Source organism: Suillus fuscotomentosus (assembly GCF_016647785.1).
Source record: "Suillus fuscotomentosus strain FC203 chromosome Unknown F5891scaffold_58, whole genome shotgun sequence".
Taxonomy (NCBI): domain Eukaryota; kingdom Fungi; phylum Basidiomycota; class Agaricomycetes; order Boletales; family Suillaceae; genus Suillus; species Suillus fuscotomentosus.
Window position 1 is genome coordinate 140,872 of NW_024539570.1, and position 22,331 is coordinate 163,202.

At 47.0% G+C, this 22,331-nt stretch overlaps 7 protein-coding genes across 7 annotated transcripts; 4 read left to right on the forward strand and 3 right to left on the reverse strand.

Annotated features, from left to right (window-relative positions):
• The first annotated feature begins 411 nt into the window (after positions 1–411).
• F5891DRAFT_1055359 (ClpP/crotonase-like domain-containing protein) lies at positions 412–1,687 on the forward strand. The gene is given in 8 exon segments (XM_041362657.1): positions 412–510; positions 564–594; positions 659–761; positions 810–830; positions 850–1,041; positions 1,098–1,365; positions 1,415–1,472; positions 1,530–1,687. 8 exon segments carry the CDS (start codon positions 446–448, stop codon positions 1,608–1,610), a joined length of 819 nt encoding a protein of 272 aa, XP_041221722.1. The 5' UTR covers positions 412–445; the 3' UTR covers positions 1,611–1,687.
• F5891DRAFT_1150839 (aldehyde dehydrogenase domain-containing protein) lies at positions 1,688–3,753 on the reverse strand. Its single transcript, XM_041365132.1, has 10 exons — positions 3,617–3,753; positions 3,550–3,563; positions 3,295–3,495; positions 3,137–3,240; positions 3,036–3,086; positions 2,956–2,983; positions 2,533–2,902; positions 2,318–2,486; positions 1,870–2,267; positions 1,688–1,821 (listed from the first exon to the last, which is right to left on the reverse strand). Exons 1-10 carry the CDS (start codon positions 3,733–3,735, stop codon positions 1,773–1,775), a joined length of 1,503 nt encoding a protein of 500 aa, XP_041221723.1. The 5' UTR covers positions 3,736–3,753; the 3' UTR covers positions 1,688–1,772.
• A 1,287-nt stretch (positions 3,754–5,040) lies between these two features.
• F5891DRAFT_1130376 (general substrate transporter) lies at positions 5,041–7,535 on the reverse strand (the record flags this gene model as incomplete). The annotated part of the gene is made up of 13 exons (XM_041364516.1): positions 5,041–5,201; positions 5,255–5,332; positions 5,380–5,460; positions 5,514–5,568; positions 5,622–5,909; positions 6,080–6,323; positions 6,375–6,394; positions 6,447–6,537; positions 6,706–6,809; positions 6,866–7,048; positions 7,102–7,185; positions 7,251–7,293; positions 7,363–7,535. 13 exons carry the CDS (start codon positions 7,533–7,535, stop codon positions 5,041–5,043), a joined length of 1,605 nt encoding a protein of 534 aa, XP_041221724.1.
• A 1,883-nt stretch (positions 7,536–9,418) lies between these two features.
• Positions 9,419–11,627, forward strand: F5891DRAFT_1193382 (uncharacterized protein; the record flags this gene model as incomplete). Its single annotated transcript, XM_041367730.1, has 9 exons — positions 9,419–9,540; positions 9,610–9,943; positions 10,003–10,076; positions 10,125–10,213; positions 10,263–10,343; positions 10,392–10,780; positions 10,836–11,240; positions 11,287–11,331; positions 11,382–11,627. The coding sequence occupies 9 exons, from the start codon at positions 9,419–9,421 to the stop codon at positions 11,625–11,627; spliced, it is 1,785 nt and encodes a 594-aa protein (XP_041221725.1).
• Positions 11,628–12,152: 525 nt separating this feature from the next.
• Positions 12,153–13,841, forward strand: F5891DRAFT_1055397 (uncharacterized protein). The gene is made up of 6 exons (XM_041362658.1): positions 12,153–12,470; positions 12,522–12,777; positions 12,832–12,868; positions 12,925–13,003; positions 13,052–13,371; positions 13,435–13,841. Exons 1-6 carry the CDS (start codon positions 12,314–12,316, stop codon positions 13,663–13,665), a joined length of 1,080 nt encoding a protein of 359 aa, XP_041221726.1. The 5' UTR covers positions 12,153–12,313; the 3' UTR covers positions 13,666–13,841.
• A 4,539-nt stretch (positions 13,842–18,380) lies between these two features.
• F5891DRAFT_1193384 (uncharacterized protein) lies at positions 18,381–19,583 on the forward strand (the record flags this gene model as incomplete). Its single annotated transcript, XM_041367731.1, has 1 exon — positions 18,381–19,583. One exon carries the CDS (start codon positions 18,381–18,383, stop codon positions 19,581–19,583), a length of 1,203 nt encoding a protein of 400 aa, XP_041221727.1.
• Positions 19,584–20,779: 1,196 nt separating this feature from the next.
• Positions 20,780–22,221, reverse strand: F5891DRAFT_1193385 (uncharacterized protein; the record flags this gene model as incomplete). The annotated part of the gene is made up of 5 exons (XM_041367732.1): positions 20,780–21,036; positions 21,092–21,416; positions 21,475–21,801; positions 21,855–22,144; positions 22,182–22,221. 5 exons carry the CDS (start codon positions 22,219–22,221, stop codon positions 20,780–20,782), a joined length of 1,239 nt encoding a protein of 412 aa, XP_041221728.1.
• Positions 22,222–22,331: the final 110 nt, after the last annotated feature.

A 22,331-nucleotide genomic window follows, 5' to 3' on the forward strand; every position in this document is an offset into this window, starting at 1 on the left:
ACAAAGGTAACACATCCTTCCATGAAGATTGGGAGGAGAAGCTTACAGGTTGCCTTACAAACGTAGCCTGATAGAAATTACTCATTGGTGAGGCATGGTCGTCATAGTCCACCTGAAGTGGATATAAGCCTAGTGAAAACATATACAATGACATATTCGCACCTGATTAACTAATTGATGCTCCAATGTCTGAGGTCTGATTGGAGACAGGGTCTCTATCATAGTAATCGTATTCGGTATGATTTGGATAAAAGGTTGAAGGCGAGGGGCTACACAAATCTCAGTAGTTATGGGGTATTGGGAGGTCTTACGAAGAAGTGAATTGCGACGTCGAAGTCGGAGAAGGAGATGTGGTAGTTACTCGCGGAGTTGGAAAACAAATAGCAGTATTACCGCTTCGTTATCGTCATGGTCATGCCAAGACCTTCGAGTTCAGAATTGCAACATGACCAGCAAATACATCAAAATCTCCAATCCTACTCCCCATGTGTTGTTGTTAGAGCTAAACAGGTACTGCAACATCCGAGCTCCCGAGTCTCTCACGTTTTAACAACACTGTCCAGACAGCCAGTCAACGCATTCAATACAGAGCGAGTCACTTCAGTTTCCACAACCGTTGCTAATGCTCACACCACATGATTGTACAGGTTCTGGAAAGGAGTACGGACGTACATTCGACGCACTTTCAACGCATCCAGATGACATTCGCGCCGTCGTCCTTTCGTCCGCATTCCCTAAAGTATTCTCAGCAGGGATCGACTGTAAGCACCGCGCCGCACCCAAGCAGACCAACAGCTAATCCCCAACAGTCCAAGGACTCATAAACCTCGGTTCCTAGCAACACCACAGACCCCGCCCGCCGCGCACTCCTCATCCGCAACGACATCCTCGACATCCAACACGCAGTATCAGCACCCGAGCGGTGCCCGATCCCCGTAATAGCAGCAGCGCACGGGCTCGTGATCGGGCTCGGGATAGACATCATCTCCGCATGCGACGTCCGATATACAGCATCAGACGCCAAGTTCTCCATCAAGGCTCGTTAGTCACATGGCTGCTCACTCGTTTGTCTGATGCGGGCTGCTGCATATAGGAAGTCGATATGGGGCTCGCGGCTGACGCTGGGACACTGGCTTATTTGCAGAATATTACGGGGAATAAATCGTTGGTGCATGAGCTTGCGTATACTGCGCGGATGTTCTCGAGCGATGAGGCGGAGAAACTTGGTCTTGTTTCTAGGGTCGTTCAGGGCGGGAGGGATGCAGTCGTGGCTGCGGCATTGCAATTGGCCAGAGATATCGCTTCGAAGAGTCCCGTTGCGGTGAGTGGGACAAAGCGCCTTCTTCTGCACGCTAGGGATCACAGGTATGTGAGTTTGTTGAAGCTTTTGGATTAATTGATTGTTTTGTGATAGCGTTGCTGAGAATCTAGAGTACACGGCAACTTGGAATTCAGCTGCGCTTCAGGCTATGGTTAGTTCATTTACTATCTGCTTGCCATGCTTCAATTGATATAAAATACTATGCTAGGACTTGCAGCAGTCAGTCAAGGCGGGAATGGCGAAATCAAAGGAGTCCCCGAAGTTCTTGCCATTAAGGCCCAAGCTCTAGTTAACGTTATTCAAGTACGCTATGTTAGCCTTTCCTGATCTCTTCCGCTAATGAGAATGTGAAATTTACATTGAGCATGATAGTAAATACAATGGTATTTTCAAGATACTACACGTGCATCAGGCTAAACCCTGCACCTTGTTATATGTTGTTTTCTCCAGCTCACATCCTGTGGCCGAGGTTGACGTGGACAGACTTCACTGCGGTGTAACTGATAACATATCAGTATGTGCTAAGATACCATAGACGCAACACTCACTTAGCGAGGGCATACTCCCCAAGCTCACGACCAATACCACTCTGCTTGAAACCGCCGAATGGTACGTTGGAGTGCAATGAGTTAACGCAGTTGATCCATGCAGTTCCAGCCTTGAGTTTGTGGGCGGTGTTGATAGCACGGTTCAGGTTCTGGGTGAAGACGGCAGCAGCAAGACCGTAGACTGTGTCATTTGCCTGCTTGATGACATCTTCCTCGTCCTTGAACTTGATGACAACACCAACAGGACCGAAAATCTCCTCTTGGACGATCTTCATCGATGGGTCGACGTTGGTGAAGATGGTGGGCTTGATGAAGTAACCCTCGCTTCCATGACGCTCGCCACCAATTTCAACCTTGGCACCAGCTGCCTTTCCGGACTCGATGTAAGACATGATACGCTGGGGCGTGCATTAGGCGGGAACAGTTACGAAGGCATGTGACGGCATACGTTAAATTGAATCTCTGACACCTGAGGACCCTGGAAAGTGTCAGGGGCAAATGGGTCGCCAACCTTGAGCGACCGAGTTTTCTCCGTGAAGCGCTTGAGGAATTCGTCATAGATGCCTTCTTGCACGTAGATACGCGAACCTGCACAACACGTCTGACCGTGGTTCCAGCTGGTGACATATGAGTATAGTTTGCATGACAACACGCTATACTCACAAGATACCGAATGCAGCCCAGTTGACAGCCTGTTCGATGTCTGCATCGTCAAAGATGATATTTGGACTCTTTCCACCGAGCTCGAGGGTGACGTTTTTGAGGTTGCTCTTCGCGGCAGCCTCCATGATCTTGCGACCAACAAGGGTCGAGCCAGTGAAGGCGACCTTCTCTACCCTCATATGCGAGGAGATGGCATTACCGACACTGTTTCCGTAACCAGAGATGACATTGACCACCCCGGGTGGGAAGCCAGCCTCGTTAATAAGGTGGCACATTCGGATGGCAGTCAGAGGTGTGAATTCTGACGGTTTCAGAACAATGGTGTTACCGCATGCGAGAGCAGGGCCAAGTTTCCATGCCATCATGAGCACTGTAAAGCGAGGAGTGAGGGCATGACACTCGAAGCGACTGACGTGTACGCACATGGGAAATTCCATGGGATGATTTGACCCTATCAGACAAACATAAGAGGACGATCTGGGAGCTGATATACGTGTACTTACGACGACACCAATTGGTTCGTGACGAGTATAGGTGAGCTTGTCTTCGGTGGTCTACCCGATTATCAGTGAATGAGCGAAGTTGATAGTTGAAAGATTCAGACCTCTTGTACTTGACCAGTGACCTTATCAGCCCAACCAGCATAGTAGCGAATACAATCGATAGAACCAGCCACATCGACATTTCTTGCCCAATTGAAAGTCTTGCCTGAGGATTATTGGTTAATGATTCGGATGCCCACCGATTGGCCTGGATGCTAACCGTTGTCCAATGCCTCCAAAGCGGCAAGCTCGTCTGCATTTTTCTCCATTATGGCAACAAGCTTTGACATTAAGATGCTGCGCTGAGCACCGGGGGCATGAAGACCCCAGGTGGTATCGAAGGCTGCATGAGCAGCGTCGACAGCAAGGTCGACATCCTTGGGGGTACCCTCGGACACAGATGTTATTACTTTTCCATTGGCTATGGATCGAGTTCATGTAAGATCGTGAATATCGACGTGAAGAGAGAACGTACTGGGATTGATGACACTGAAAGTTTTGAGAGTAAGAAGTGATTGATTAGTGATAGGGGTGAATCATACTCAATGGTAGTTTTATCTGAACCATCCAGGAACTGGCCGTTAATGAAGAGACCGGTGCTGAAAGAAACTTTGCCTTTGAAAGCGGGTGTGTTGAATTCGTGAGTGAATGCAGAGGGCATGATGACAATGAATGAATGGTTCTCACTCGGTTGAGTATGTAGTATATATAGGAGCGGAGTGCCATTATACAATTATGTAAATACTGTGGGGCCCAAACTTAATCCAGTGTCACCTGAGTGTCCTTCTCCTCTCACGTTCCACTTGATAGTTGTTCGTACCTTTTGCCTGATACTTTGCTGGCTTGGCTATGAAGTTAGTTTGTAGCTGAGCTGCCGCATCGAGGTACTCAAGTACCTGAACGCGGACGGTCAAATAACAATTCGTATTCAATTGGGTGACACTACTTAGTCCTTTATTAGTTCGCCAGCGTCACCTGGTACTTATGTATTGATAGACCTTTTTTCATTGAGTACATGTGCCCGCACACATGGCACCAATGCAAATATTGTCATCGATTCATGCATCAACCGATGGTCCGGCATTTGCAAATTCTTCACAGCATCTAGACCTATTGGTGCGTGTGATGCCTCGCCATTCTCTTTCGACTTGCTCAACCGAGCCTCGCCAAGGTTCGACGCATCTTGGCGCCCTCTTATTGGCGACATTAACTGGGTCACTGACGTACGTCTTTGGCCCGGACCCACCCATCGTCGGTCTCCCGGGCCGACGGACGAAATTCTCGAAATTTCCGCCATGAGCCTGTCTCACACTTGCATGTGTTTCATAGATATACGCAAGGCCCCAAAGATCCTCCAGATGCTCCTCCATACATCGTTCTCCCACCTTGCGTTCCCTCGGCCAAAGTTTTACTCACCCACCCACCTTCATCAATCTCACCAGCATATTTTGGTTTGGTCTCGTTCCTTCATGGTCCCCGCAACCTGAGATCTGGTCTCAGCAGGTTCAGAGGGTCTGTCCCCTCTGCATCCGACTTTTGCCCCAAACACCGGACTCAGGAATGCTTCGCTTCAGACTGCGCGTACAGACGCTGGTCTGACAAATCCAGACCTTCCACACCACACCACGAAAGCGAAGCTGTCGTAGTGAAATACTTCACTTAGTCTTCTCACCCGGATTCGCGTCCTCGAGCCTTCCCACTCACACTCCCCTCATCGTCTTGCAAGTGTACTTATTCAGTAAAATGAGTATCGCACGTCATCCTCTTACCTACTCCATCGAAACATACATACGGCTATCGTACGAGGCTTCGAACTAGAGCAATGTAGACAGTCAAGAATGACCTCAGCGCTCGATAACGTCGTCTCAGGAAAACACAAGAACCTCAATATCGCTTGCTTCTTGATGTATAATTGCCATACAAACAACGTGCCTACAATGGACGTGACGTTCCCTACAGTCGCCCATCACAAAGTCTCCCTCAAAGTAACGACTTTCCGATCTATCGTTTCTATACCTAATATCCTATCAGCCTCTGGTGACCCTGCAAGAGGAACATCCTTCCGTAGAGAGACCTGGACCGGCGAGACACCTTCATTGTAAGCCAATGCAAAGACGACATCCATATCTGAAAGAAATGTTGAACCGACAAAAAAACACATCAGATACAGAATTACTTACCTTCCAATGAACGACCTGCAGTCTCTGGGAAGAAGAAATAGACAACTGGAATGATGAGAGCGTTCAGCGCAGCGAAAACTGTTCAAACATTAGCTTCACACTGGACGCGGTATTTCACGACCTACCGATGTAAGTGCCCCAGGATATATTGTTGAATGACGGGCCAGTGACCATCACGACTACGAAATTGAATATCCAATTCGAAGCTGTGTAACAAGGTGTCAGAACCCCAATGTGGATAGAAAAAGACACTAGATACATGTGCTCAGGGCATTGGCAGGCGCACGAATTTCCAACCCGACGATTTCGGCACACTGACGCAGCTACATGTGAGTTCCGTGTAGATTCCAGCAAGCAAGCAGCTCACGTATAGCCACGTCATGCCCAACCACCCGATGGCAAAGAACGAGTTAAACACAAAAAGCAGCACAGCGCTCGTTACTTGCGCTCCGGTACCTCGTACACTGCCGAGAACGGCAAGCAATACCATAGTAATGCACTGGCCCACAGCGCCAAAAAGCATGAGCTTTCGTCGTCCGATACGGTCTATGATGAAGATAGCTATCAGGGAGGCAATGAAATACTCCGTTCCGTTGGCAGCCGCGATAAGACGTGAGGTAACATCCGACAGACCAAGGCGCTGAAATAGGATCGTCTAGAGTGCCACGGACATAAGGGATCAGCGAATTCAGAAAGGGGAGGTAAGACTCGCAGCATAGCTAAAATGTCAAGTGCGCATCAGATCCCGAATGTATGTTAAAGGCAGATACTCAACTATGTAATCAGGTTGATGCCCGTAAGTTGTTGAAAACACTGGTTGATCACTCCTAGACAAGTTCTCCGGAAATGTTGGCTCCGGCCGCCAACGAGGAGTTTCCTCAAAGGCGAGCGCTTGGAATTCTGTAGTGTATGTTTGCTTCCAAGACCGCTGGAGGCCCTAAAATCCTCGATAGCAACTGTTTCCCGGATAGCATGATAGGTGCGTTGAACTTCAGCATCGTCTGGGGATTTGTCCTCGAGCGCCGAAATGACTGCTATCGCCTCTGCGTTTCGGTTCTGCTTTACAAGCCTAAATCACTGTTATCAGAAACGTGCCAAATAGATGAATCAACATAATCACCATCTTGGCGATTCAGGAAGCTGAAGAATCTAGTCAGATAGGAGAGTGAGAGTAACTGTATAGTTGACTCACGAAACCGACTCCAAAGACCATGACCAGAGCCAAAACTATCTGGAGCGCGATGGGGACTCTCCACTGAGCGGAAGATCCACTCGCCCAATAACTATGTGCCTGTGAATCGGGTGGCAGGAAAGGAAGAGGGTGACATACAGGCCAAAATCTATCCACTTGATGCGCGCCATCAATCATGCCAAGGTGTCAGATTGGCAGGCTCACTTACATATCTGACAGACACATGACTTTAGGATACAAGCATAGCATGGCTACTCACGAGATCATGACACCAAAGGTAATTAGAGACCCTTCGATCAATATCAACGCGCCGCGTTTCGCAGCAGACGAGAGTTCTGCATGATAGCTTGGAACTGTAGAGGTCTGTCGAGGAACGCAAGATACAGATGGAGGAACAAACTAGAGACGGGGGTACTGACGTTCAAGCCATTTCCGATGCCAGTGACTATCCGAGCGACCACTAATTGAGCATAGCTGTAGCTGGTCGTTTGGAGAATAGCACCAATAATCATGATACATCCACCCAATGCAATTGTTTGGCGTCTTCCTAAACGATCTCCTACCCAAAGATTGGATAAAGCCCCCATGAGGCATCCAATTTCCTGTGCATGCAAACACATTGAGAACGATTTAACAACTGTGGTTTGCTGCTCACATATACAGCGACAACAAAGCTTTGCAGGGTAGCGTGGTTAGGGTGACTGCTATCTACTACAACCTGGGGGAAGACCTTCTCAAACTAAGATCGATTAACGCCTACACGACAACATTTTCGACCCGGGAGGTCTTGATTTGGTGACATACCTGTCCAGCGGTCAGCAATGCAGACATAACCCCTTGGTCGTAGCTACGTCATGCCGATAACGCAGTTCTCTTAGTAGGTTATCCAAAAACAGGTAGGCCCATCTGTACGAACCCAAACAACGTAAATCCAGTACCAGCAACGAATGCGATCGAAACGGTTAATTTACGCCCACGGAGGCGAGGGGCATACGAAGCGACTTCGGCATCAAAATTAGTCTCTTCATAGTGCTTCCTCTCTTCTCCTTCGAACGTTCTTGAGACTGGAAGTCGGCTTGTCGTTGTCATGATAATAGACACTAAGCGCCTTAAAATTGGAAGCAGAGACAATGGGCACCACAACGAGACTAGTCCTAATTTATAGGTTGAATATGCTATGCCACAAATAGAAGTGGAATACTATAAGTTACCTTGTGACCGAAACCTCTGATCATTTTGCAAACGTGATCACGGATAATTGATGAGGCTTATCGTTTAAGGAAGTCCATTGAAACTTGTAGTGTTGGACAGCAGAGTGCCGGAGTGCCACAATCAGCACAGCTCTTGCTCGGCATTTGCGAGTGGGAAGGAACTGTTGAAAGGAAGACTGGAATCAGTAAATGGACTAGTAGTATTAGTACTGACGGTATTCAAGTGTAAGCCCGGGCCGATTTATGTATTTTCCATCATAATCCCACACTGTTCATCTTGGCACGCGCCCAGGTGAGCACTTACTCGTCCCCGCACCTTTGTGCGGCATCCGATGGCTATTAGGCTCTTCTCTTGCCATTTGCAATCTCCTGGAGGCTGGTGATGGTAACCTTCGCATACTGCGCGAGCTTGAAGGAAACATTCGATCTCGACCAGCCATTGAGCTCCCGCGCAGTCTTTACGAGTGTTGTCTTGGCGCAGATTCCCGCTGGCGCGAGCATCGGGACATCGTTATCTGTACGAGAGGCGATAACCCCATCGCACATAACGACGGTGCAGACCGGAAGCCGAGTATGGAAGACAGCGAGCGTGTCGTATGCAGAAGAGGACACTAATAGTCCAGAGGCATGGCTAGAGACAATGATTGATGACGAGTATCGCTATCAATAACGAGGGAAGTTGCAAACGTCATAATAGAGTGCGTCTTCACCTTCCAGAACATATTGATATCTGTATTATACCAGTTGTACTTGTATGCCCGCCGCGCTTTCGCGTTTGTCACATCTTTGCCTTGGCAATGTTTTTCAAATACCTGACCAGATTACCGTGGCCTCTGAATGTGTTCCAGAATCGAAGTTGAGCTCAGATAATAAACCCCCGAACTTCTGAGGCAAGAACCTGATGCTTGGGGAGTCGGGGATAGGCGTCCTACGCCGCTACGACAGGTAGGATTAACGAGAGCGCGCTCTCGCAAGCTGAGTATGTCAAGTCACATCTTTGATAATTCTGATGCGATGCCGATGTGAGGCGCCCACTGGTGGCCTATAATGTTGGACTAGAACGATGAGTAGCATGTGGCTACTCCAGTGGGGGTTTACTTCACTGTTGGCTAGAGCAGTAATTGTTGTACACGCTGTGACTCTCGGGTGACTTCGATGACCAATTTTACGTCAATGATACCATAGACTTTGACCCGAACATCACGTCCTCGCACTCTACCTTCACATAAAATTTTAATCAACACTAGAAGCAACGGGCCCTTGGATATGTTCATCGACAAGACGCTGATCTTCAAGTTTTAATATTTGCGTAACGCTCTCGTATCAGATGTGAGTTCGAGTGGAGGACCGCAACTGTCAGAATTCATGAAGCTGTGTCTTTCAAAACGTCAATCCTTTGTCAAATTGCCATGCCATCACGGAAATCGGGGAAGGATGGTGTCGATGAGTTATCCAAATTCAAGAACTGGTATGGGGTTTCCTTCAATCTTACCAATTGAAGCATAGGTCCATTATACTCACTCCAACAGTAAGTCATTGATTCACCTGCGTTAAGACGTCACGGTTATCTCCTTGCGGGTTGCTGCAGGTTGCTACAATCAGTGATAACCGGACAGCCGCCGCATGCCGTTCATCAATTGACCCGTGCCTATCACCGTACGTAATGAGGAACTTGGAAAGGAACTTACCAAGTGCGCCGGCGTCAACGTCTTTGCACCATCTTCTTCTCAGTTCTGTCTCTTCCTCACCTTTACTTTTCCCATGTCCTCTACTAATCATGCTCATTTCCCTTTGAACAATCTTCGTTGGGGCAACAATAGTCATGGAACTCCTGGAACTCATACAACACACAGCAGTAAACCCCCAAAAACACCTGCACCGATGTGAGTATCCATCGTATTCGGAACATGCTTGTGAGCCCAAAACGCTCAATTTTGATGATTTCTTTGCAGATATCGACATGCTGCCCCATCCGGACCTTGGCCATGGATGGACCTCGAGTCGGACACTAAGTTAGAGACAGAACCTACTTCACCAGCAAGAGAGTCAGCGGAACAATTGAAATGGAGGGGATATCCTCAAAACTTGTTCGGTAATTGGGTCACCGATCGAATCACACGGTGCAAGATGGTCGAAAATTGTTCCAAGGACCCTCGAGAAAAATGCAGGATCTATTATGTCGATGTACTTGAAACAGGGTCATTCAAGCCGGCTCAAGATACCGGTCCACCCATTGATGTCGATGAACGCGCTTTACATAAGCTTTGGGATCATTTGCAGATACAGGTAAGGAATAGGTATGAGTTATTGCAATTTGCAAGCGAGTTGATCATATGTCTCTACAGCCGACAGGCCTTCGTCTTAGGGTGTTGCTTGTCGACAACATGAAACACCCTGTGCTTCAGATGCTGGGAACAAGGTACCATAAAGTTTTTTTCAACATGTGTCCGAGAATGAATGCAAATAGGTACAACATCGAACCGTTCTTTTTCACGTCCTCATTGAACTGGATCCCTTCTCGATACCAAGAAGAAGTTGTCAAGAAAAAAGGTGATCGTAAGTGGTTTTCATGGTCTACCCGACAGCGCGTCAAACATACCATCAGATATTACGGTCACTCTTCTGTTCGTACGCGCCGTATCATGGGGGGTGACTGCACCATCCTCGCACAACAAGCACATTTCGGGTGCGAATTCTATGCACTTCTGCAAAATTTAACTTGATCGTTTTCCAGACAATGAGAGGGCTATAGACACACAAGAGTCACTTCGTCTTCGCTCTGGTACAGTCCTCTCCCCAATTGATGGTATTATTGTTCAAAAGTTCTTAGTTCTTTCGTCAGCGGAAAAGTACCTTCTGCAAGACCTGCTCGCTCTGCATATGATAAGATCATCCGACCCTAGTGGTAGTACTATCATATCTTACCACCCAAATGCTCAGTGGGATAGGACAACCGCGGAGCGATTGAAAAATCTAGTTCACAAAGTGGGAGAGAGCGTGTATTGGCAGAAGATATTCGAACAGTCTAAGGATCCATCATTTGTCTTCTTGGCTATTCTTTGGTATGGGCTTTATGCCTGGGACGAATCCTTGGACCATCTGTACACTCATATGAACTGGCTGGTACGCTTCTTTGTCATTTGTGTCGTTCAATCATTCAAGCTACGTCATTATACAGGAAACAAACGTGCTGCTGACGAACGATAGCCACCTTACGACTGAGTTACACACTATCCAGGCTCAACTACTCCATTATGCTTCGCTTCTCGAGGATTTCCGCAAATCTGTGAATTTCGTCAGGAACACGCCGAATCCCGGTCTGGAGTCCTCCGAATTTACTGAACATTCAAGAAGGGACACGAATAAATTGATGCGCAAGGAATGCGATAACCTCCTTTCGGAAATTGACAGGCTAGGTTTCCAATTGAGAAACATCACAGACCTCGTTCGTATGTTTGCTCCGCTAGATTTGAGCACTATTAATTTCGGTGTCCAGGCTAAAGCGACTGTGAACTTTGTCGATAGTCGACGGATGCAAGATCTGACGACAGCAACAGTTCGTGATTCGGCCTCAATGAAACAGGTAGGTTGGTGTTTTAATCCGTTTGACGATACTAAATACTCGATAGATTTCCTACCTGACAATGATTTTTCTCCCTGCCAGTTTCATCGCAGTATGTCCAATGTCATTCTTTCAGTGATGTATCTGATAACTTTCTTTCAGTCGGTATTTGGAATGAATGTCAGGGAAATTATCAGCGGTGCCACGGAAACTCTAGCCAATTATGTGACTGTTTCTGTTACATTTACCGTACTCACTGCATGGCTTGTAGTTGCATTTCAAGCTCACTCGCCGTTTCACGAGTCAGGAACTGGATTCTGGCGACGGCTTGCATGGCCGGCCACATACATCATGAGATCCACAGGCCTGCGGCAGTCGCTCCGAAGTCAGCCCGTTGTAGACATTTAGACGGACTCTTTTAACACTAACAGATACATCTCCCCCTCTGTATCAAGTTTCACAGTATGATGGTTTAACGATTACGATTACGAGTATGGGACGAAATGTTGTGTTTTAGATGTAGACTTGTTTCCTACTTTCTATTTCTAGGGATCGGCGTTGCCTTGTAGAAGAGTTGCTTTCCCTCCAGGTGTTATGATTTGGTAGTCATTTTGGATGTATTTTATGGGAACGAAGGTCTCTCTACCTCTTCAAAAGTGTGCGTGCGTCACGGACTCACGGTTCCAAGGTTTCGCCACAACATATGTACCGCCCCGCACAAGCCCCGCAAGTAAGGTTAGGTTAACAACTCATTAATGTAGTCAGTATAAATGCCTCTGTTAAAAATTGGCCAGGTGATTTTGGAAAATTCTTACTTATGAGGAGTTGTAGAGTCAATATTGGCACTCTGCCAACAATACCCCGGATCAGTGCCCTGATGTGCTGTGCCTGATGCTCCTACTATTACTTCACGTAATTGAAGAATCATCAATTACTAATTATGGCCACTGGCGTACCACGCAAATATTCACAACATGATGCGCGTTGATACTTAACATGAATTTCGGACTTATCCATGTAACCCAACGTTGCGTTTCCCCAGTTGTTCCCTGCTAATTACTGTCCTCTTGGTTCAAGTTATTGTTATCTCCGTCATGGGCAGTCAGCTAGTTGATCTCGGACTCCCTGTATTCCCCCGCCAGTTGGCACTAGTAACCAAATCTGGTGTCGCGTCATCCGACACCCCGCAGACAAATTTATGGCTCGAACGATCTCGCCTCGATGGAATGATGTTAAGCGGAGTGTCCTACGGTGCGTTTTTGATCAAAAATACGACATTTCAGGAATTAATACACGTACTAGGCATATTCGCTCTCCTTACAGTACAAGCCGCGGCTGCTCTGATGCAACGGCCTCGATATGGTGGAAAAATCGCAAATAATCGCATCGTGCTTCTTTTTTACATTGTCATCACGTTTGTGCTGGGGACGATAAGCTATGCTGCGAACGCGAGATATACAGAAATGATCTGGATAGACCTTCGCGATATACCTGGTGGTCCGCTCAAGCTAATCGAGAGCTCACTAAAGTATCGCATAAATGTTATAGCACTTGCCGCGTAAGCTCCCTGCTCATCCCACCTTCAGGCCTCTAGTATTAACATCTAGTCTAGTTATTTCATCATGAGCTGGTGTATGCAAGCTTTACTTGTAAGCTGGATAGTTCGCCATTTAAACTGGTGCAAACCTGATGCTTGAGATACAAGCTTCATCGATGTTTTATAATTTGGTGTCGGGCAAGATCGGTGATGATCCCAATGATCGTCTTCTACATTGCCATGATTGGTGCAGTACACCATTTACCAAGCGAGTCATCACTGACACCTTCAGCAGCAATGTCCATTCTCATCCTGATCCAGGCGAGCACTGGTACCATATTTTTCAAGATGAACACCATGCTTCTCTACTTCTGCATGGAAATAGGGTTCACTTTGACTTATACGATTCTTGTGACGAATCGTTTACTCACCATGCGACGCCGGATGAAGCAGGCCGTGGCCCAATATAATTCTAGCACCTATGATACCGTCGTGCTCATGCTCATCGAGTCCGCCATGTTATACTCTGTTTTCTGCGTGGCTCTTATAGTTTCCATTGCGTTGAATTTTGACGGCGTCTCGAATCTATTCAACTTATCCATTACCAGCGTTCAGGTAAGCAGACAAAAGCCTGTGTGGCTTGCGTCTCTGATGCTAACTTGAACATCTGGAATTTAGGGCATTTCTCAACTGCTCATTATCATCCGTGTAGCACGGGGGCGGGCGATCACACGCGAGTGGTCGACCCGCGTCACTGCAACATCTGCAGCGCCTACGTCTATAGTATTTTTATCAGATATAACAGATGGAGTCAACATGGAGCGAATGGACACTCCAGAGCAGGATGGCGTTCCATTGTATGCTGTTCAATCGGCGAAGGCAGCCAAAGCTGAAGTGTGTATGGCATGACCTTGACCTGGTGTAAAGCTAGTTTATTTATGTATTGTACTTCAACTTCATCTATACCTGCTACGAGAGCTTATAACCCATCGAAATTCTTTGCCATTACGATAGGGATCACCCGTCATTATGCGCAATTTCATGGACAATTGACTCGTCGTCAGCTCAGAAGCAGAATTTCAAATTACCCATCTTGCGACTCAACGGATCTTTGATATTTCATCACCCCCCTTCTCCCAATTCTGCACCGCGGTTAGCATTTAAACGTTCAATTCTTACAGGAGTGTCTGAAGATGGATACAAGGCTATGACTCACGTAAACGATACCATTCCATAATATTGGCCGGCGCTTTGGCGAAGCAATGATCACGTATACGTACACGTACCACTTACGATGAACATCACGGTGCAGCCAGCGTGCGGGCCGCCGATATCTGGCTACATATAACTGGATCGCCGGTTATTTCCATAGCTCACTCTGCCGTCTTAGTGGTTTCTGGCCAATCAACTATGCTCTTAGTAGTTATCTGCATCACCGGATAGGCGCCTGGGCTATCTGCTCTCGGTATTCTCGACTGTCCCAACCTCTCACCTGGTCTTGCGCAAGCCCTGCTTGTGAGCTGAATAATTCTCTATTTAGGGTTGAGCACGGGTCGCTGAGGCCAGACCGCACCTGTCACGGTACGGGTATGAACGGTGTTTGCGGTATACCGCGGGTTTTTTCACGGACCCGTGGGTCATATAATAGACAGGCGAACAGTAATTCTTCGGATTTTTTGTATTGGATCGGTAAGGCACTGACATAATAGTATAAGCAGAAGTCTAAGTCTTACGAAGTTCCACATCTAGGTCCTCTTCGTCATAAGACCGGGCCCGTGTCTATTAACACACCTGCAGGTTCTGCCAAACTTTCTGTCATATTAGCAACAACAATTGTGCCAAATCGATTAGAGTCGTGCCCATAAGTATATGCAGGATATAAAAGTTGGCCGTTTTCCTATGATGTTTCTTCATCCTCAGAGATATCATCCGAGATCCCCCTCAGAATATTCCATAACACCTCGCACAGGAAATGCGTTTCTCCCTCCTCGCCGTTGTTGTTGCTTTGACAGCATCTATGTCTGTCAGTGCATGTGCGAATGCGGGTCAATCGGACCTGGGTGGACCTTGCACAACAGATCAGGATTGCTGCGCTACTGACAACTTGGTCTGTCACGATGATGATGTGAGTATGAGCAGGTCGCTGTGCAACCAAGGTTGAACCACATGACTCACCTGAATGCCTTAGGGTCATCAGTACTGCGGGTACTAGTCAATTGAAAATTGAGCAGGACCTTAGCCCGAGCGGCACGTTGCGACAGTGAGTCATATTTCTGCTTTCGCTTTGGTATCATGATTGATGGTACAATAACTAGTTCACCAATCAGTACTCTTGTTTTAGACAAATTTTAGTACTGCTCGAGCAATGTGAATGTTTGAATTTATCTGAAAATGATCGGCTGTGCTCAGTCTTGCTTGTGGTCCACTAAGCTTGGGTTTGAAGGATTATCGGAAGTTCGAATGCTGCTGACTCCGAGTACGATACACCTAGTCGCTTGTCGTTGTGTAGCAATCATGTGGGTTGAGAGCGGTTGACCTGCGTTGCTGCGGCATCTACATTTATAACATTCTCGAGGACTGTGTTAGATACAATCAAACATTGTGCGGGTAACTATGCTAGAGCAGGGATAGGGTACCTGGACTGTTTGCTCTCGGTATTTTCAACTGTTGCAACCTCTCCTCACCTAGTCTTGCGCAAGCCCTGCTTGTGCGCTGAATACTTCCTCATATAACCCTGTACAAGAATAATGCTTGTAATATTGAGAGTCCGTCTTGTTATACTCTGGCTTCGCTATCTCGTTCTTGTACAGGGTGACTGCATATTCAAATGATGAAGCGATGACTGAGAGATTGGATCATGACACAATATTTGTAATTCAACACAAGCACGCATGGCACGAGTATTTGCGACACCTACTTGCGTAAGTCGAATAATCTGCAGGAGTTAATCCATACATTAATATTCATAAATATGTGTCCATGAAACTTTTCTCATGTCTCACTGGATATCGATGACTCGGACGATGTACAGCTCCTAGATAAATAGGGATCCTCACACTGGGAGCTTACGGTTTATGCTTATCCGTGCTTATGCTTACAACCCCCCCCCCCCCCCCCCCCCCAGTTGTGCAGCCGTGGATTATGTAATACAATAGTAGTGCCACTCTCTCATGGCGTTAACGAGACTTGGCTGGCAGCGCTCGATAGCACTTGGCTGACACGGCAGCGGCAGCGCATGTGACTTATTTTGGTTTGTTTACGCCTACGTACGAATTGGATAGTATTGGGGGGTGTATATGGAAAGCCGGACGCGCGCGCTCCGTTACACGATGTGACATGCACCAAATGAGGTGGTCACACGATTGGGACACCGGACACCTCCTGACACCTCCCACGCAAGAAAATTATATCCCTTAGTCACATGATACAAGCCACATGGCACTTTTTCTTGGTCATGTGACAGCGTCTTATCTAAGAAGTAAAGTACAACGGTTTTCGGAAATGTTCACGTGCTTGTGTGGCTTTCGCGTATTTCACATGTTTCGTGTATCTTGCCAAAGGCCATGTGGTTTTCGCTTACCTCGCTTAACCTCGATTTGGCAGCTCGCGTGCGTGATTGTGTGAAAAGGATTGTGCGCTCGCTAAGACTAAGACTAAGTAAATAAAAAAAGTGTGAATAAACAAATTGAGTGAAATTTCTATGAAGTCTGAAAATACTGCCAAATGCGATATAGTGGACAGTAATACTCACGCCTACTGTGCCGTGGGAATGCAATGGACTGTCATATCCCGTATTCCGGACCTACATCCGATAATATTCCCACGCCTCATCTGGACCTTCGGATGTGCTATCCATGTCTCCAGTACCCATCCAGATCCCTGCACCTCTGCACATCCACATCCGCATGTCCACATCCAGATCCCTTATCCTTCGCAGCTAGCCTGCATCATTCATCCTTGTCCCATCACCCTAATGCCACATCCTATATATCCACACATCTCATCCGGACCATATCCGATCCGGTCCGATCCGATGTATAGATCCGCTTCCGATCCGATATAGATAAGCTTCCTAATTCATTTCCTGTTCTTATAATGTTATACACAGCCTATTCGGTATTTCCTCTATTCCGCTGTTTTGGTTAGATCTATTACTGGTATGCTTACTGATCCATTAACCTATGTTCATTTCCGACTCGCATTTGTTAACCTTTGCATATGCTTCGTACATAGCCTCAGACTCTGCTTATTGATCCTTCCATTATTTCTCTTAGTATATAAACTCGTGTATATGTCTTGTAGTACCTCAGTCTGAATATCATATTAGTCCTCGCACTAGTCTTCACTCTAAGTCCTCATATCAGTTCTAGTCTTCCAACTTAGTTGTTATCCATCTTAGGCCTAGGGAGTTTCTCCCTAGGCCGGAGCTCTGCTTATCCGATACTCCGCTCATCCGCTCATCCGATCCTCCGTAGTTTCCGGAAGTTCATCCGGATCTTTCCCATGGTCCTCCGGACCTATTCTGCTTCGGACTTTGTCCTTGCAGCCTTTCCTCTGTTTACTTCTACTCAGGACAAGTCCCGAGTAGCCATTATACATATCCGTATCAGGACGAAACCTCATCGTAATTTCCGGAAGTTCCTCCGGAACTTTCCCGCACTCATCCGGAAGTTACTTGCACCCGTCCAGAAAGTCCTTCCGAAGTTTCCCGCGCCTTCGGATGTCCTTCGGACGTCTTCGGATGTCTTCGGATGTCTTCGGATGTCTTTGGACTTTCCTCGGACACCAATCTGAAATTAAGGGCACATACTTGGGTAAGGGGTGCAGCGCACGAGCTGAAGCCAAGCCCCTCAGAATCAGTCCTACCCTTTGTGCATGGTCTTAACACGGACAAACAACAGACTTTTCCTACTATATGGGAAAGGCATCGAGAATAACAAAAGCAATAATAGAAATTTGATTACACAATTTGGTTACACAAATCATTACACAAATTACACAACTTGGCTGCTGCTTTTGAATAAAATTCTCGAGTTAAATTGCCTTTCCCTGCAGCCAAGTGTAATAAAGTGTGACACACTTTTGGTGGGTGTCATTTCTTATCAACAATGATAAAAGTGACTTATCAATGAGCTCAGGCAAATTTCACACTTGCTAAACAACAGTTTGGATATTATAATATAACAAAGATGGATCAAAATTTTCCTATTCCGTGAGTTGTTGACTATAAAATTGCTATGTGCAAGGTGCACGATGCTGATGTCTGCACATTTAGACAACAACCACAGATCACACCAGAACGTGACTGCCAATCGCAACGTGAACAAGATAGAATTAACAGACTTCAAATGACGTCTCCCACCAGACACAATTGCTGTTGGGCTGCCCAGGTTAATCAAGACAGACCTCCGCCTGCTGTACCACAGCCAAATTTTGCACCAGCTAATGAGCCACAAGCAGGCCCTGTTCTACGACCTTTTGCATGGCAACCTCCTGCACACTTCCCATATCAACCACTACCAGTTGAGTGATATCCTGGCTTGCCAAGAAATGTGATTGCGCATGTGGAGCATGCTCATCATCATATTCCTCCTGTTGATTATAATGCTCGCTTAAATGAGCAAATGAATGCTGCTCAAAATGATTGGCGCCGTCAGTGGAATCTCCGTCGGCAACAGGATAGAGATGAAATAAGACAGCAGGCACAGGCAGAGCTTATGGCAGCTAGAATACAGCCTCCACAGGTACCTCACATTCCTGATGAACCTGCTCCTGTGCCTCCTGCTCCTGCATATGGCCCTATTCATTATGAGGGTGCAGTTGGACCTCAGGACTTCAATGATCCCCTCCATTACTTTGTGCCTAATCCTGCACCACCTTTGCATGCTCTGCCTCAACCTGATTACCACCAGTTTAACATCCAATTTCATCACCATTTCCAGCAAGAAGAGATGGAAAATGAACGGATTAGAAATGACTTTCTTCAGAGACAAGCACAAGAGGCATTTCATCAACAGCAGATTCAGCTGGAATTGCAGCAGCAGGAAGCTAGGTGGAGAAATAGAGAGGCTCAGTATGCTTTTGAAATACAGCAGCAGGAAGTTGAGTGGCACAATAGACAAGCGCAGGAGGCTCATCGCATACAGCAGGAGGAGGCTGAGCGGGCTAATAGACAAGCTCAGGAGGCTTATCGCTTACAGCAAGAGGAGGCTGAGCAGGCTAATAGACAAGCTCAGGAGGCTTATTGCTTACAGCAAGAGGAGGCTGAGCAGGCTAATAGACAAGCTCAGGAGGCTCATCGCATACAGCAAGAAGAAGCTGAGTGGGCTGATAGACAGGCTCAGGATATTCAGCGAGCAGGTCAACAGGCAGAAGAGTGCCAACACCGCCAGGAGCAGAGGGATCGTGAGCAACAGGAGTGTCTTGAAGAGGCATTGCGCGAATATGATAATCCTGCTTCTCAGCAGCAGCATGAAGACGATGAGGAAAGAAGAAGAACTCAGGAGCAAGAACATTGCTGGCAGCACAATGCAGAGGATGATGAAAATATCAACCAGGCGCCTGTCCAAAATATCCCGATCCCAGATGGAGCTCGACCATACACAGAACCCATTGATCGTCACTCTCTTGGTCCTCTTAATGTGGAGTGCCCCAACTGCCATGCCATGCATTTTGCATGTGAGAGACTCACCAAATCATCCACACGAAACCCACGCTTTGGTACATGCTGCTTGTACTCCTGTCTTGGACCACCCGTGTCCTTAGGTGCCGTGTTCTTAGGGATGGAGACGATGAAGATCAGCAGGTCGATGAGAACACAGTTCTAATCCCTCGTATTACTATGGAATCCAGCTCTGAAGAGAACCCAATCCCCCTCAAGTGTTGCCAGTTTCCTGTTCGTCTTGCATTCACTATGACAATCAACAAGGCACAAGGTCAAAGCATCAAGTGGGTTAGCCTTAATTTGCGGACTCCTGTCTTCAGCCATGGACAACTCTATGTGGCTTTATCTCGCTGCACCCACCCAGACAGGGTGTTTGCTATCTTTCCGGAGCATGAAGAAGGCTCAAATACAACCAATGTAGTATATACAGAAGTGCTTAGAGGACTCACAGATCGTATCAATGATTGATGTACTTATATATGTATATAGAACTGACTGATCTTATGTACTGTTACAAGTAACATCGGCTACATGGCCCCCCTATCATTTTTCCCCTTCGTCCTCGCCCTCGTATGCCTCCGGCTCGTACTTCTCTACCGACTATCCGTTGACCGGATCCTCGGGACCGTTCCCGTCCCTCATCCCCCTCCTATCGCACCAATGTGCGCACGTGCCTTCAGGCTATGACTCGTTCTGACTCGTGCCACCAATGTGGCTTTCCTTATCTTGTCTTATCTTTCCTCTGACTCATGCATGCTGCGCATTGTATCATTTACCGTTGGCTCGTTCCAACGTTTCTCGGTCTCATTCCGCATTCAACCTTACATCACTAATCAGGCTCTGCTATCAGCGTACCTATACCCTTTCCGTTTCCTTTTTGCCCTTACCTACAGTACGGTAGCCTTGCCCTTAACCCTTTCCACTTAGTATAAGTAGTCGGTCACTCTGTACTAGATTCCCTAACTTGAATCTACTCAATCTTCCCTCGAACATACTTCCCTCTGAAGCCCCCTCAGCTTCAGTCTCTAGTATCTTTTCTTAGGTGCTCATCGTGCCTAAGTCTACCTCGATCGACTACTCATCGTTCGGACAAGACTGTCCTTACTTTGAGAATGTCAGTGACTTTGAAGACATCCATCTTAGAAGTCACGTGACACGCGCGTCTCTGATATCTGCCGACTCGTCGTCGCCAGTCTCAGTCGCTACACTGGACCCTTCCGGTTACATCATGAACGTTAGCGGACGACGCCCCTCTTAGGGCTCCACATAACAGATCTATTTGAGTGCGTAACATGTACTATGTACTTTTAGTTTTCTTGAAATGCTGCTCATAAATGTACCTCTTTTTGAAATCCACTATCAAGGCGTGATCTTATTCAAAATGCATGATTTATTAGGATGCAGCCTGAGGCCAGGCGTGAGCCATCCAGTGTTCGCAGTCTTGAAGCCACCAATTCCAATGAAGCCATCCATCAATGTATCAATAGTCAGCTGTCCAATGGAAGATTCAGCCGTGTCCACCAAAAATGAATGATGCTGTTTGTGTAGCAAGAGGTCGGTGGTATCGCGGGTAGGGATTGGGTGAAATTGCACACTTTCGCTATGTAGTCCAAAGACTATAAAATACTAGTAAGTGCTAATGCAATTTGAGAAATCCGTGAACGAGCATACCTTGCTTCACATTTAAGTTGGCACCTCCACCAATCTTCAAGACTTCTTTGAGCAGATCATGATCAGGTGAATGAAAAGCTGTGGGAGGTGGATTCTTCTTTCGAGGTGGAGATGAAGTACCACTGAGACTGCTAGAGCTTTTAGCACACTGGTGGGCTCTCTTGGTAGAGACCGTCACAGAATTGTTGGTGGTCACGGATGGTAAGAAAAGCTCATTTTCAGCGAGCGAAGTTGTTGCTGACGAGGGCACATTGAAACTGACGGCTGTGTGAGCAGTAGCATGTTCACTAGACTGAGTGCAGCTCGTTCGGATAGCTTCAGCTTCCTGGACCGCAAAACTAAGGTTAGGGCACTAGTAAATAGACAACATAAAATATACATACCATTTCCGCATGAAGTTCCAACCAATTCTCATATTCATTCCACTGGGCCTCTGGGACAATGACCATCAGCGCAAATTGTTTAGATTTGAAGGTCAATTTGGTGCCTTTGCAAGATGGCTGCAGGCATTGATCATAGAAATAGGGAACCAATTGCGGGTGATTGGATAGGTCCACCCATGCAGCATCTCGGATTATGAACTCCTCAACACGCCAGACAAATCCTCCATCAAATTTGCGTAACTTTGGGATGACAGTCTCCAAAGCTAGCTTGATGAGCCCAGATGCATCAATTCGAGCATCAACGTCCTTCCTACCCTCACATATGTTCTAGTAAGCTGAAGTGTAAGTAAGTCAAAGCACATTTTAAGATGTAAACGTACTCCAATAGCAACAACTCGTTTTTTGTGTGCTCCGGCACCTTCGTGAACCACAGTAATTTCAAGTAAAATGGTCTCTGCTAGAGACGAAGCATATGCCATTTTCCCCCAGCGGTCACGCTCAGCAGCATAAAGTGCGTGTTGCGACGAATACTCAATGGCACCTTGTTGTGACGAATGCTGGATGGATGATGAACCTTGCGGCCCTTGCCATGATGTAGGGATTCTAATATCTGGCCCTCTAGGACAAAAGCCACCAGGTACAGCGATGACAGGAGGCGGATTAGGTGTCACTGTGATAAATCAGATCATAAATCTCAACAGTAACACAAATCTTGACTAGTGCTGCCGCGGTCCAGTCCAGAACCATGGTTTGAACCGGACTTTTGGTCTGGTTCTCTGTGGTTCGGTCCACGGTTCTCACACCAGCCAGAACCGGACCGGAAAACGGTTCTCGGTTCTAGGTTTGCCCAAACGGTC